Source organism: Salvia splendens, chromosome 13 (genome assembly GCF_004379255.2).
Source record: "Salvia splendens isolate huo1 chromosome 13, SspV2, whole genome shotgun sequence".
NCBI lineage: Eukaryota > Viridiplantae > Streptophyta > Magnoliopsida > Lamiales > Lamiaceae > Salvia > Salvia splendens.
Window position 1 is genome coordinate 1,476,385 of NC_056044.1, and position 14,079 is coordinate 1,490,463.

Sequence of the window (14,079 nt, forward strand, 5' to 3'; positions counted from 1 at the left end):
TCATCAGCACCACCGACGCTGAAAAGGCGAGGGAATGTAAGTGGGAGGTTTCAGTTACACAAAGGTCGCACGACGATATGTGGGAAGTTAGGAAGTGGAAGAATCGACATACCTGTATAGGCCATCGTGCTAATAGAGATCATGCTAACTTTTCATCCCCAATGATAGCTCTGTTGATTCGACATCATGTGCGACAATGTGCCGATTTCAAGGTCTTCTCAATAATAACTGATATTCAAGACAGATTTGGTGTGTTAATCAGTTATAAGAAGGCGTGGTATGCAAAGAGAAAGGCTATAGAGTTTGTATACGGTGGATGGGAGGAATCGTTTAGGCAGTTGCCAAGCTACATGTTTGAACTCCAGTCACAGAATATGGGCACAATTGTTGAGTGGAAGCATAACGATCTGTTGAGTCAGAGGCGTACAATGGTGTTCAACTATGTTTTCTGGGCATTTGGGCCTGCAATACATGCGTTCCAGAAGGCCGCACCGGACTCACCTCCGAGGAAGATTTAAAGGTAAGTTGCTTGTTGCTTGTGGTTTTGATGCTAACAAGACATGCTTGCCTATTGCATATGCTGTGGTGGATGAAGAAACCAATGACAGTTGGTCGTGGTTTTTGGATCATGTCAGAACTCATGTAGTGAAATACGAGAGAGAGGTGTGCATTATATCAGATAGGCATAAAGGACTCTTGAATGCAATGGAGTCTGAAATCATGACTAGGGCCCCGCAGATACACCACAAATTTTGTTTGCTTCATGTGAGGGCAAATGTGTTGAAGAAGCCCAAGGGCCCCAATGTGAAGGCCATTATATGGAAGTTGGGGGTCAGTTCTCAGGAACGTAAATTTGCCAGAAGACGTCGAGCACTATATGATGTCAACAGTGGTGCGGTTCGAATGCTGAATAGGATTACAAAAGAATGTTGGTCACTGTGCTACGATGGTGGACTTAGGTGGGGGTGGCCACCACAAACATGTCGGAGTGCTACAATAACGTCTTGAGGGGTGTGAGAGAGTTGCCGATTAGAGCGTTGGTTGATTTGACATTTTGGAGGACGGTAAAATGGTGGGTGGAGAAGAAGACAACAATAGAACACACCGAAGATGAACTAACCCCATGGGCGAGGGACAGACTTGCTAAGAATGACTCAAAGGGGCGAAAACATTACATCACTGTCATTGACCGAGATATAGGGAAGTACCATGTCCGAACTCGAGGAAGAATCGTACAAGGAGTGTCAAAGGGCAACAATGTTCAAATAGTCAGGTATTTGGAATCGAGTTGCAGTTGTGGTAAGTGGCAGATGTGGAGAATCCCTTGTTCGCATGCTTGTGCGGTTGCTAGAGACAGAGGTCATGTTATGATTGACCTCATAGATGAGAAGTACTACCTAGGTACATGGAGATCACAGTACTATAGTGAAGTTTCATTTGATGCACCAAGACATGAAGAGTATTGGGTTGCACCTTCATGGAAATTGTGCATCACCCCTCAGCAGTTGATTCCTAGAACGCGTGGCCGAGTTAGAAGAAGGAGGATACTTAATCAAATGGATGTCCAGGAGGAAGATGAACCGAGAGCTCCCCGCCGTTGCAGAAATTGCGGGATAGAGGGGCATGACCGAAGAAATTGCTCAGCCGGTGCCATTCAGTAAAGTCATGGCGTTGTGTATTTGAGATGTTATGTATGTATCAACATTTGTGAGATGTTGTCGACAGTTATGATGTGTTTTATTATGTCTGGACTAAAAATTTTGTAACATTATGTGTTTCAAAAATCCACACACAACCCGGCAAAAATGTTCAAAAATGTGAAACGAAATGTTTCTGGACTTAAAAGGTGAAACGAAATTCACCTGGTGACGCATAAGCATTATGCGTCACCAATGAACGACGCATAATGCTTATGCGTTACCAAAGAATGACGCATAACTGTTATGCGTCACCAAGTAACGGCGCATAAGAGTTATGCGTCACCAAGTAACGACGCATAAGAGTTATGCGTCACCAAAGCAATGTCGTTCAGCACTGTTGAGTCCAGAAACTTCGCCCGGTCGGGCGATTTTACGTTCCTAAAACGCCCGGTCGGGCGATTTTATGTTTCAAAATTTTTTATCAAAATCATAATACGGTTTATATTTGGTATTTGTTTATATTTGTAACCGAATTTTATATCAAAATCATAATACTGATGTATCAAAATCATAATACTTCGCTCGGTCATATGTTGGTATTCGTTTATATTTGTTTATCAAAATCATAATACTGTTCATTCCACCATAGAAAACATGGAGCTTTATCCTATTTTTCATCACATAAAAAATGTTCAAAAATCAACTTACGACCACAACCTGTTTCAATAGACACAAATACCAACATATGACTGAAATCTATCTAGATGGAGGCGTGAACTTTGTCGGAGCCTTCCCTTTGTTCTTCCTTGTTGAGAAGCCCCTGAATACATTCTGCATAGCCTGCCCAATCGTACTTGATGATCGTGAGGATCCCACGGTCGGTGGTCGGAATATTACTTCGTCATGTTCCTCCCCGCCCTCTTCTTCCCCGCCCTCTTCTTCCCGACCCTCTTCCTCCGGACCCTCTTCTTCCCGACCCTCTTCTTCCCCCACACGATCCATAAATTGATCATTCTGAAAGTACGTATCACGTCCTTGTTGAGATGCATCCCAATCAGACACACCTCCAAAGAATGAATCACATGACGTGCGTGCTCCCCATTGCGAGGGCTCAATGCTTGCACCACTCAACTGAGACCATCCTGGGGGATCGTACTCCGGACTCAAGGGCTCTGGTACCGCATACTCAGGTTGCGATTGCTGCTGCTGCGCCAACCTATGCTGTCGTGTAATCCCGTGCCCACCCGTCCGGACACCCGGCAGTCTATGACGAAGAGAAGTTGGTGGGCGTGGCGGCACGACCACATTTTGCCGTTGAGAAGATGGATACTCCATCGCATCAGCATAGTTCATCGCACGAAGTGCCGAAGCAGCCATTTCTCGAATCTGCCGTAACCGAGGGTCTGTGTCATGCTCAGAGGTCAAATGCCATATCCCCTGAAGTCTCAACCTAGATAACAAAAATACAAATGACATCATACCACGTGGAGCAATACAAACTTTAAACTAAAGACATTTTTATATACAAAAACATCACATACCGCCAATAAATTAGAAGAGGCTGCCTCGTTCATCCCTTCAGTTGATTGTGTCCCAGGTTGAACTAGGTACGACACGGTGATCCTATTGTACCACGCCATATTGCCTGGATTAATGCGACCATCCATTGTCGCCGTTGCGTGGTCAAAAGTTGCTTGGAACCTGTCGTGGCGCAAGTCCCATTCATCAATGAAGAACTTATGTACCTTAGCCCAATCAGCGCCCTTCCTCCCACGGCGATGACTTTTACTCAAATGGCCGGAGCTATGTAGCATCCTATCACAGTACTGAGGAATACGCTGGTAGCGGTTAAATTGTCGAGAAACGCGTCCAGCCTCGTGTGCCTCGACAAATGACCAGCACACCAAATAAGTATCGCACAAGTAGGATGCAGTCGAATCAATGCAGTACTCAGGGAGGATACAGTCTGCATAAGGTGTCCACAGAAACTACAAACAAATAAAATAAAAAACACAATTAATTTCATACTATAGTAAGTAAATTCATTAATTAAGACAACACAAATAAATTTCACCTGGCCAGGACGAATCAGTGATAACTGATCACGATAATGAGGTACTGAATGTCGGGGAGCATTTCCAATTTCAGTAACTCCGTGCCACCTATACATAATATTAATGTCAAAAGTTATCAACAAAACACATAATTATGTGAGTTAATTTAAACAAAAACATTACTTGGCTCCGCACGGGGTATACGGCGTGTGCATAGGCGATATCAAGAAGGCTGGCCTCAATGTAGGCATTCTTTCCCAGGCCCACAGCTGCAAGAGAACCATAGGTCCACCCACATCTCTTCTCTGTCTGCCTACAGAAGCCTCGCACAAATAATGATACAGGTATGCTAAAGCAGCACTACCCCAACTGATATTAGCCACATCTTCCGGATCGTCTAAGGCATTTAACCACATAAAGGGGACCTTGCACCCTGTGGTGTCCGGTAAAATAAGCCCCCCTAACAGGATCAGAGCATCTATACGTGCTCTTTGAATGTATGCATACACAGGCAGCCCATCACCCAACGGCATCGTCGCTTGGTGGATCAGAGACGTCATCAACAAACCACCGTGCTTCGTTTCGGTTTCTGAGTCAGGTATCCATCCCAACAAATCTCTACACTTGCTGGACCAATCTTCAAATCCAACAGGGTAGTCACGGCCAGTGAAAGCACGACCGTCTGCTCTCAAACCCCACAGGCTTTGCACATCCTGTAAGGTAACAGTAACTTCCCCAACTGGAAGGTGGAAACAGTGTGTCTCAGGCCTCCAGCGCTCGATCAAGGCAGTTATTAGCTCATTGTCCATCCTCATCGGTCTTCCACATTCAACCACGCCTCTGAACCCCCATACACCTAGCCAATACATCACATTTTCATGTATAGGCAATGCCCACACCTTACTCTCCGTCCTACGACTTCTCAACACATTTGCTGTGCCATTCGCCAACAAGGAGCTTGAAATGTGTTCGTTCTGATGAAACAGTAGTGATGGATCCTCAGGTCCATAGCATAACTGTTGTTCGGAACTTGCAGATGCCATCTACTTCAAAACATTCACCCATGCTTCAATTTTTTTCATAACAACTCAACAATCAACAAGCTAACTAAATTGCAACTTAGGGGCACAATATATGCATATGAAATACCCAAATTACATAAAATCGCCCACCAAAAGGGGCACAATTACAAAAACTTAATCAATTGCTTCTACCCATTCAATTATATGCATATGAAATACCCAAATTACGGAAAATCGACCAACAAATCCAACAATTTCATCATAAACCCTAATTTTGCTAAATTAAATCCATATGAAATACACAAATTACGGAAAGTCGACCAAAAATTCCATCAATTTCATCATAACCCATAATTTCATCATAATCCCTAGTTATATGCAACAAAACAACACAAAAATACTAAAAATCCATCAATTTAATCAAAAACCCTACTTTTACTAAATTACGGAAAACCTGCCCAAATTAAACATTAAAGGATGTATTTAGCCAAATTGAAGAACAATTACCGGAATATGGTTGCAAAATGGTGGTAATTCGCCGGATTTTGCTCGGATTCGTCGGAAATCGCTTGATTGCGCCGCGTTTGGTTTCGTCCCCTGCTTCTGCTCTTTCGTTTCTGGCTGATTCTGCCTTCTGCCCGGTTTAAAACTCAACGAACGACGCATAAGTATTATGCGTCGCTAAAGAAAGACGCATAAGCGTTATGCGTCGCTAAAGAAAGACGCATAAGCGTTATGCGTCGCTAATTAACGACGCATAAGCTTTATGCGTCTTTAATGAACGACGCACAATGGTTATGCGTCATTATCTAACGACGCATAATGATTATGCGTCGTTCAATATCGACGCATAATGATTATGCGCCTTTCTTTTAGTGACGCATAAGAGTTATGCGTCACTCCCTGAGGCGGAATACAAGTAATGCTCTTCATTAAAATGGAATTCAATTAAAGTCCTTTACCAAAAAAAGAATTTATCCTACTCACCAGCCTTTTGCATATTCATTTGCCACTCCTTTAGCCTCGAGCTCGGGACAGCAGCTTGCGGAAGACGATTAGAGGCCAACAATGGAGCTGTCTCCGGTAGCGGTTGCAAGGGCTGGAAAGGGCCTGGAGTGGAGTAGGGCGGCAGCTCCAAGGGCTGTGCTGGACTCGGCTGCGGCGGGTGATTTGATCGCGGCAGCGGCAGTGGCGGCCGGTAGGGTTGGTGGATCTGGTCTACAGCAGGGGTGGCCATTAGAGAGGATTCCCAACACGAAGGCTGACGCGCTGGGGTTTGATCGGATTTGGTGCAGTGGCATGGTGGAGCCATTGATTCATTGGGGACTAAACGCGAAGGCCCAAAAGAAGCCTCATTATTTCTTGATGGAGGCTATGCCATCTTTCGGAGTGGTACAGAAACATTGGGCTGATCAAGATCGGGCTCGGGTTGCGGTAACGTTCAGAATTTGCTAAATCGGCGATTTGTGGCATCGAACCAAGTTTCTATCTTGTCAAATGCTTCCAATAAGCGGTCTAACTTTGCGTTAATCGGGTCCTCCGCTTTGGTGGCTGGACGAGGGTGATATTGAGGCTGCCCTGGGCGATTTCGGGGGTAGGAGTTTCGCGGCTCGACGTATGAATCCGGGACCATATCTGGATCACGATACGGTGGTGGATAACAGTTATCGGTTCGTTGTCGGGGCGGATCCCAACAAGTGGGGCGGCGCGTCAGGACAGACCCCATTCGGTGAGGTTGCGGCAGACCGTAGGGTTCACGCCTGTACCTGGGTGGTGGTTGATCATAGGACAAGCGATGATAACGTTGATAGCCGGCATAGTCGTATGACATGTTGACGGACTGAAGATAGGATGTTTTCTACTAAGGAATGGAGAAGCTTCTGTTTGGTGGTTTTCTTCCTTTTTTTTGGATGAATTGGATGAAGAGGGTGAGGTATGGGTTATGGATAATGGTCTGACTTCAACGCGGCATGCAGGAATCCTTCCCGTTGGGCTTTGCAGAAGTAGGATTGTCCGGCGGCTAGAGCTCGGCGGACAGGCTGGACTCGGCAACCAAAACAGGTGCTGTGCGTGGAGTGTTTTCCGTCGGGCAGCAGTGGAGCTTTGATTCGAGATGGTGGGAGGGTCAGCTCTCAATGAAAGCACCAGATGTTAAGGACTCAATTCCTTAACAGTGATCGGCTGCGGGTTACTCGTCGATCTAGACAAACTTCCGGCGTCCTGAGATAGGATCGGCGGTGATTCTAGTTTCGTGCTGTGCACGGAACTCCTCCGTCGGGCAGCGGCTAAACTAGGGTTGAGAGAATAATTCACAATTTTGTGGGCAAATACTATTTCATTCGTTGATTCCATAAAATGATAACAAGCTCTCCTATTTATAATACTAGAATGCTACTAACCTAACTTATTGAATAAGAAAACAAAGATATGGAAAAGATTTGGGGAATAAAAGATAACTAAATAATTGTGATTTCCTAAGATATAGAGGATCGTATCATTCGAGATCTCCTCCGCCACGATCCAGACGTAGCCCTTCTCCATCAATCCCAAAACCCAAGCTTTCTCAAACAAGATCGCAGCGAATTCGAGAGAGCAATGCATGACAACGAAGACCCTCGAGCTGGTGGCGCCGATCATCTTTGTTAGCTCGCTCTCGATGGATGTGGCGGTGGCGGTCATGTGGGGCTCGATGGAGATGTCGAGGGCGTGGAGAGCGCGGGAGAGGGGGAGGAAGAGGGTTGGGTCTTGGGAGATGGAGATGAGATTTTTCCAGTGAAAATGGGCGATGCATTGGATTTGGTGGGCCGCGGGGAGGGTCATCTGTTTGAAGGACGGGGAGGTTGCGGTGGAGGTGAGGCGGCCGGGGAGAGGGAGATGATGGGTGGTGGGGTTTTGAGGTGGGAGTGGAATGTGGCTTGTTCGAGTGTTAGGGTTCCGACGATCGTGTCGATGCATTTGTGGTTAATGAGATCCAGTGCTGCATATGTTTAAAAAGATTTGTATTAACGACCAATAACTATATAGCTTGATAGTACTATTATTGACCGGAAATCGAGTGAATTTGCCTGATCGACATTCCTATGTAATTCGTTTTGTAATTCATTTGTGCACATGATGTCTCGTACGATCGCTTAGCCTCAATCAGCCTCTCCAGGATGTTTTTGGCTTGGCTGAATGGGGTCTTTGAGAAATCCCCTTGAGCTGCGAGGTTGAGGTCGTTTTACTAGTAAATATGCAATAGTAGCATTATAATAATTCATTAATTCATGTTTCATAATTGAAAATATGCCAGCTATGCACATACTATATATATATATAACATAAAAATAAAAAAAAAATAAAAAACTAAGATAATTCTTGAATTTTACAAGACTATACAGGAAATACATGTACAACATACCTACTTCACCTCATAACTTTGAGGCCCTCTCTCCCTAAATATAAGTGACTAAGCAAATTCAATAAACAAAACTAGGTAAAAAATGTCGTACCAGCAGAAGCAGCAAAAGCTGAATTACCATGTAAATCATTGAAGTGCAAAGCCAAGTTCATGTTAGAAGTGATTGCAGAGATGACCAAGCTGTTGGTTGTCATGTGAAGTTGTTGAACGAGAAATGCAAGAATGAAGATGTGTGTTGTGCACGAGAGAAAGCAAGTGACAGCTCCATGCAAGCTGCCTCCACAAGAGCCAACACACGAGCTGAGCTCGTGACTGTACCAGAGAGCACAACTAAGACGCAGGACCACTTGTGTACTTGGAGAGACGTGGTGATCAAATGATTGAAGAAGGAAGTGGTTTAGTAGAGTTTGTTATGTTTAAGCTTTGTAATCTTGTTTATCTTGTACTACATAAATTAGTGTAGTATTCTAGATTGTTCCTATGCTGCGTATATGTATCAGCTCATTGAGCAACATTGATTAAGCAATGACACAGTAGCATTCATCACAAATAGAGATGCCCACCGGTTCCGGTTCCGGCGGTTAACCGGCGAACCGGAACCGTGGCAATTCGAACCGCGGTCCGGTTCAGGTTCAAGAATTTTCGAACCAGAACCGTCACCGAACCGCCGGTTAACCGACGGTTTCATGGTTTGGGCGCGGAAACCAATGCGTCAGTCGGGATAGCTTTTTCATGCGTTGAAACCGGCCGGTTCCGGCGGTTTTTGGACCGGAAACCGGCGGTTTACCGTGAAAAACGGCGGTTAACTAGCAAACCGGTGGCTTTTTGGTGGTGGTGCGGAACCCCGAAGTGACATATCGCAGCTTTTCGCAGCCGGTTTGTTGACCGAACCGGCGGTTTTGTCGTTGAAATCGGCGGTTCCGGCGGTTTTCCGCCAAAACCGCCGGTTTTCCGAAAATTCAAATTCAAATTTCAAATAAAAATAAAATAAAATAAAATAAATCGAACCACGAAACCGCCGGTTCGAGAACCAGAACCGTGTAAACCGCCGTAATACCGGCGGTATCGAACCGGAACCGCCGGTTTTCGAACTGGATTCGGACCCGGAACCGTGAAATAGCCTCACGGTCCGGTTCCGGTTCCAAATTCCACCAAACCGGAACCGGCGGTTCCGAATCGGAACCGCCGGTTTTCGAACCGTGGGCAACACTAATCACAAACTTGATGAAAGAAACATCATAAAATAAAATGAAAGAAACAGTTAGTGGAACGTAAAGCATACTTTTATATATTGATTTTATAGTAAAAAGCGAGTGTAATGAGTTAGTGGAATGTATGATACACTTACCAAATATATTAAAAGCATCCACAGTGGTTGTGGACTAGCAAACGCCTCCTCCTGCCACATTATCATGGACTAGCAACAACCTTGTCAATGCCCTAGCCCATCAAATTAAAATGACAAATACGAAATTAGATTTAATAAAAAATGGAGAAAGTTCAAACATAATTTAATAAAATGAAGTGTAACGAGCCATATATATAGAGTTGAAATAATAAAATAATTATAAAAAAAGGCTAGTCCGTTGGCTCGTCCACTCTGTGGTGGGCGAGCAATCGGATAGCCGATCTCGGCCACAGACAACGTCTCGTCCACCATTTTTCCGTCCGTCGGCTCATCCACCATTGTGGATACTCTAAAAGTGAAATAAGATATTTATTGGCGGACATACATTAAAGGAAATATGGATATTTAATGGCAGACATGGCAGACAGATGGAGTACTATTATTACCGATGAAAACGTGTGTATGTAATGTCGACGGGCTACGAACAACAACAACAATAACTCACAAAAAATACAGAAATCCTCAAACCTCAAACCTAACAGAACGAACAACAGCAAAAATATCTTCACAAGTTACTGAAACAAGAATTACAAGAAGAGTCGAAACCATTACAGAAATAGTCAAGTCACAGAAATTACAATTTCAACAATCCCTTTAATTAACCATTACATAAATATTCAAACATTATCCAGCCATGAGGTTTCAGAATCCTCAACAAAATCAAGAATTCACAATCGTTGACACAGCGTTTGACATCCTTTTTCTCTCTCTCTCAGTTGCCTAAAAACAAAAATTGAATAAAGGATGTGAGCACTTAAAAATTTGTAGACATGTTATTTAAATTAAACAACACTCACATGTTAAATTCTCATTCTAAAGTAGTAACTAAAAGATTAATTACCAGCATACACTGTAACAGAATATAGCAAAACACAATAAATTCCATATTCAGTCAACTGTAAGTAGGGAAGTATTAGCGGGTCGAACCTGTTAGCCAAGTTGAGAGTCTAGCAACGACTTCTCATCTCAAAAAGAAGAGTGGCAACGAACTGTAAAGAGAGATTCTGGGAATTGCTTGGTAGAAGCGACGACTAAGGGATTGCACTCAACTAATTCGATTGCAGCCGTTGAGACCATTGAGGGATCACGTGCCCAATCGAGTTGTTGTAATTTGTAGCAATGCCCTTAGGAGCTCAAGCCTTGGGAGGCTTCCTTGTTGAGCTATCCATCGCACCAGATCACTATCCTCAATTATAAGTGTCTCGAGTTTCAAAAAACAATCTGATTCTATCTCCCACTCTGGGCCTCGAAAGGCATAGTGTTCTAAAGAGAGATTCTCAAGATTTGGTAGCAGCGAACCAATGTCATTCATGTGCTTCCATGAACACCCTAAGCCACACAACCCCATCCTCTTCGAACTTGATGAGAACATTGAAAGAGGAACCATACACTCATACCTCATCTCAGGGTTAGACACAAAATAGATAAGCATTTCCAAATTATGGAGTTCTGTTGAGATATATTCCAAGCCACTCAGTGGGTTGATATCATCGTCATCATCGTAAGGCTTCAACTCCAGCACAATGTTTAATACGTTTAAATTAGAGATTCTTTTCAGAATTTCTCTAGTGCAACTCTTTGCACTAACACCATAAAGACAAGAGAGCTTTTCTAAAGTAGCATCAGAATTAGGGGTTGGTAGGTCTCTTCCGATTGAAGTTGAATACGGTTGGATATGGAAGCAGGGAGCTCTTTGTTGCATGTTAGGGAAAGAAACTTTAGACAAACTAGTTTCATAATTTCAAGTGGGATATGGTAAAGTCGAACTTGAACAGTTTTTAGTACCCTAAGCAACTTGAAATCCATGGCATGTATTGGAATTGGATATTCATGGTAAGGACCATAACAAAGTAGAGAACGGGCAGTGGACGCACAATCACTTTTTATTGCATCATACACTTGTTCGAAGGAAAATAAAGTGTTGCAATGCGCACACAACCGACGCTAGTCTTTCATAACATCACCGCAACTGTATAACATGTAAAAACATGATCTTACTAGCTTCTTTCTTACACAGGTGCTGCCAGCAAGAATGCACGCTTAACTTGTTCTCTGAAAACCAGGAACTCATATTGCTTTCATGTAGAACAAGATGATACACATGAGAAAGCATATTCAAGCATTTATTTATATATTCAAAGAGAGTGTGCACGCTATATGATTCAAAAAATCCCTCCGCATTTATCTGATGAATGAATTCCTTACTGTAGATATCGTTGTGTGAAGGGTAATCTCCCAAATAGAGACAGAACATTTTCAAATATTGATCTAAGTATTCATAGCTTGGGAAAAGTACCTCTGCTATCTGATCATATGCATCCACAAAGACTGAATTATGTTGTTTCTCTGCTACCTCGGTCCAAAATTTTGGTGTCTTGTCTTCTTTGGATAGGAGATTAGCAACTGTGACTATCATAAGTGGAAGACCTTCACACTTTTTGACAATCTTCTCTCCCAATTCTTCAAGGTGAGGAGGGAAACCCACTTCACCAAATACCATCTCACCAAATAATTTCTTACTTTCTTCTTCATTCAACAAGCGTACTCGTTTATATGGAGATTCTTCAAATCTTTGTCGGCTTGTAAGCAAGATTCTGACATTCTCTCGTGGCAAGTTATCCATGAATCGTGTATCCCATTTCCATACATCATCCAACACAATGAGACATTTCTTATCCTTCAATCTCTCTTTCAAGAGTTCAACTAATTTCCAGTCGTCATGACTGCCGTCTGCTTGGGTAAGCATCTGGTGGCGAGTGCTGGGATCCACTTGGGCAAGAACACATCGAAGGCATCAATGGATTCACATTTTCTACCCACTCTGACCCATGCTCGAAGCTCGAACTGTCTCTGAATCAATGGATCATCAAATACTTTCTTAGCAATGGTCGTCTTTCCAACCCCTGCCATCCCAATAACTGATAAGCAATTCCCTTCATCTTCTCCAAGAAAATAATTCCTAGTATCTTCAAAAAACTGAGATAATCCAACCATGTTTGAGCTGATTCCACCAAAATCAATCCTTGATGCAATAGGTTCGCCTTCTTCTTCAGGCATATTCGCCACTTCAATATCATACTCCAACTCCATCACCGCGACCCTCTGGATGAAGCAATCAACACTCTGCTGCAGACTCTGCAGATCTACCGAGAAAGACAAGTGACCTCTCTCACTTTCGAGTTGTGGAAGAATCTGATCATAGAAATGAGATTCTAGTAAATCTTCGAATTCCCATACGGCCTCTTTGATTCGTTCATCCAAAGCATTCACCTTCGTCCTGATCTTACTGTAGCCGGTGTCGTCCAACTTTGACAGAGCAGTCAGCAAGCGATCCATGGCCTCGTAGGCAGGTCGTAAGACTTGTATAGAAGAGGCAGGAACCAGTGAAATGCGAGATGATTTTAGAATACTGTTAATGGTATTCTTGAGAGAAATCGCAGCACCATAAGCCGCCATCACCTAAATAGTGGAGAGCTAGTGGCGGCGGCAGAGGTATAGGTGGTGAAGAGGGAGGAGATAGCGGTGGTGAAGAGGGAGGGTTTTGACTTATGAAATTGTGGGATGAAATGAAATTGCTAATCACGTGGTGTATCGATTAACGGTAGTATAACAAATAACAATGGCATGCCTGAAATATTAATTTTCAATGACATCGATCGGGTGGAATCCCATATTTTGAGGGTGGTTATGGGAATTCTCAACTTTTTTAATCTTTGATTCTTTGTTGTTGTTACTAAGCTGGACAAATTGTATTGATTTGTGTAAACATATGAAAAGAAAACCACAGTTAAGAGAATTGACCATTTATGAGACTGAGGGAGTATGTCGTTTATGTAGAAAAATATTATTCGCAGCCGGCCTTAAATTAGTTTGTTAATAGCAATGTTGATTGTTGGATTCAATAATTGACTTCGATAATTGAGTAGGTATGGTGATATTTAAATGGAAAAATGCTGGAAATATTATGAAATTTTATCAGAGGCCTTTTCTCCAGTTTTGTAAATCAGTAAAAAATATCAGGTAATTAATAGTAGTATGTATTTATTCTCTGATTATTAGTACATGATGATTTTTTTTTCTTGCAAAATTGAATTTATTACGGAAGTAGAAAAATCATGTCGGTATGTATGTAGTAGAAGATGGAGTAGAAAATGACATAGGTGATCTAAAGTGCATTATGGCTGGTCATAATAGGATATTATGGTCATTATGTGTAAGAAATACTCCATTCGTCCCCCATTAATTGTCCACTTTTCCGTCTCTCATTAATTGTCCACTTTCATTACCAGCAGACCCCACGTTCCACTAACTCATTATACTCATATTTTATTATAAAACTAATTTATTTCTACTAACTATTCTAATCCACTTTCTTTTACATTTCTTAAAACTCGTGTTGAATCAAAGTGGACAATTATCAGGGGACGGAGGGAATAGATGTGAGAAATTAATAACACTATTTAATGTTTATGTACTTTTACCAAACAACCCTTTACCAATATTAAAATTCGTCGATGTACTTTTTGGAAATGGCGTGAAAGATTGAAACGGCAAA

General features: G+C 42.7%; 2 protein-coding genes across 2 annotated transcripts in view; both read right to left on the reverse strand.

Annotated features, from left to right (window-relative positions):
* LOC121762210 (glutamate receptor 2.5-like) overlaps nt 1-12,024 on the reverse strand; it is an 81,010-nt gene extending 68,986 nt beyond the window's left edge. The window contains exons 1-6 of the mRNA XM_042158020.1: nt 11,821-12,024; nt 11,538-11,599; nt 10,922-11,107; nt 8,208-8,428; nt 7,550-7,693; nt 7,212-7,460 (exon numbers count right to left, since the gene is read on the reverse strand). Of these exons, the coding sequence (XP_042013954.1) occupies nt 7,212-7,460; nt 7,550-7,693; nt 8,208-8,428; nt 10,922-11,107; nt 11,538-11,599; nt 11,821-12,024 (1,066 nt within the window). The remainder of the gene's footprint in view (nt 1-7,211; nt 7,461-7,549; nt 7,694-8,207; nt 8,429-10,921; nt 11,108-11,537; nt 11,600-11,820) is intronic.
* On the reverse strand, nt 10,001-13,494 carry LOC121762846 (disease susceptibility protein LOV1-like). The gene is made up of 2 exons (XM_042158855.1): nt 10,452-13,494; nt 10,001-10,244 (listed from the first exon to the last, which is right to left on the reverse strand). The coding sequence occupies exon 1, from the start codon at nt 12,978-12,980 to the stop codon at nt 12,228-12,230; it is 753 nt and encodes a 250-aa protein (XP_042014789.1). The 5' UTR covers nt 12,981-13,494; the 3' UTR covers nt 10,001-10,244; nt 10,452-12,227.
* Between the last annotated feature and the right edge of the window lie 585 nt (nt 13,495-14,079).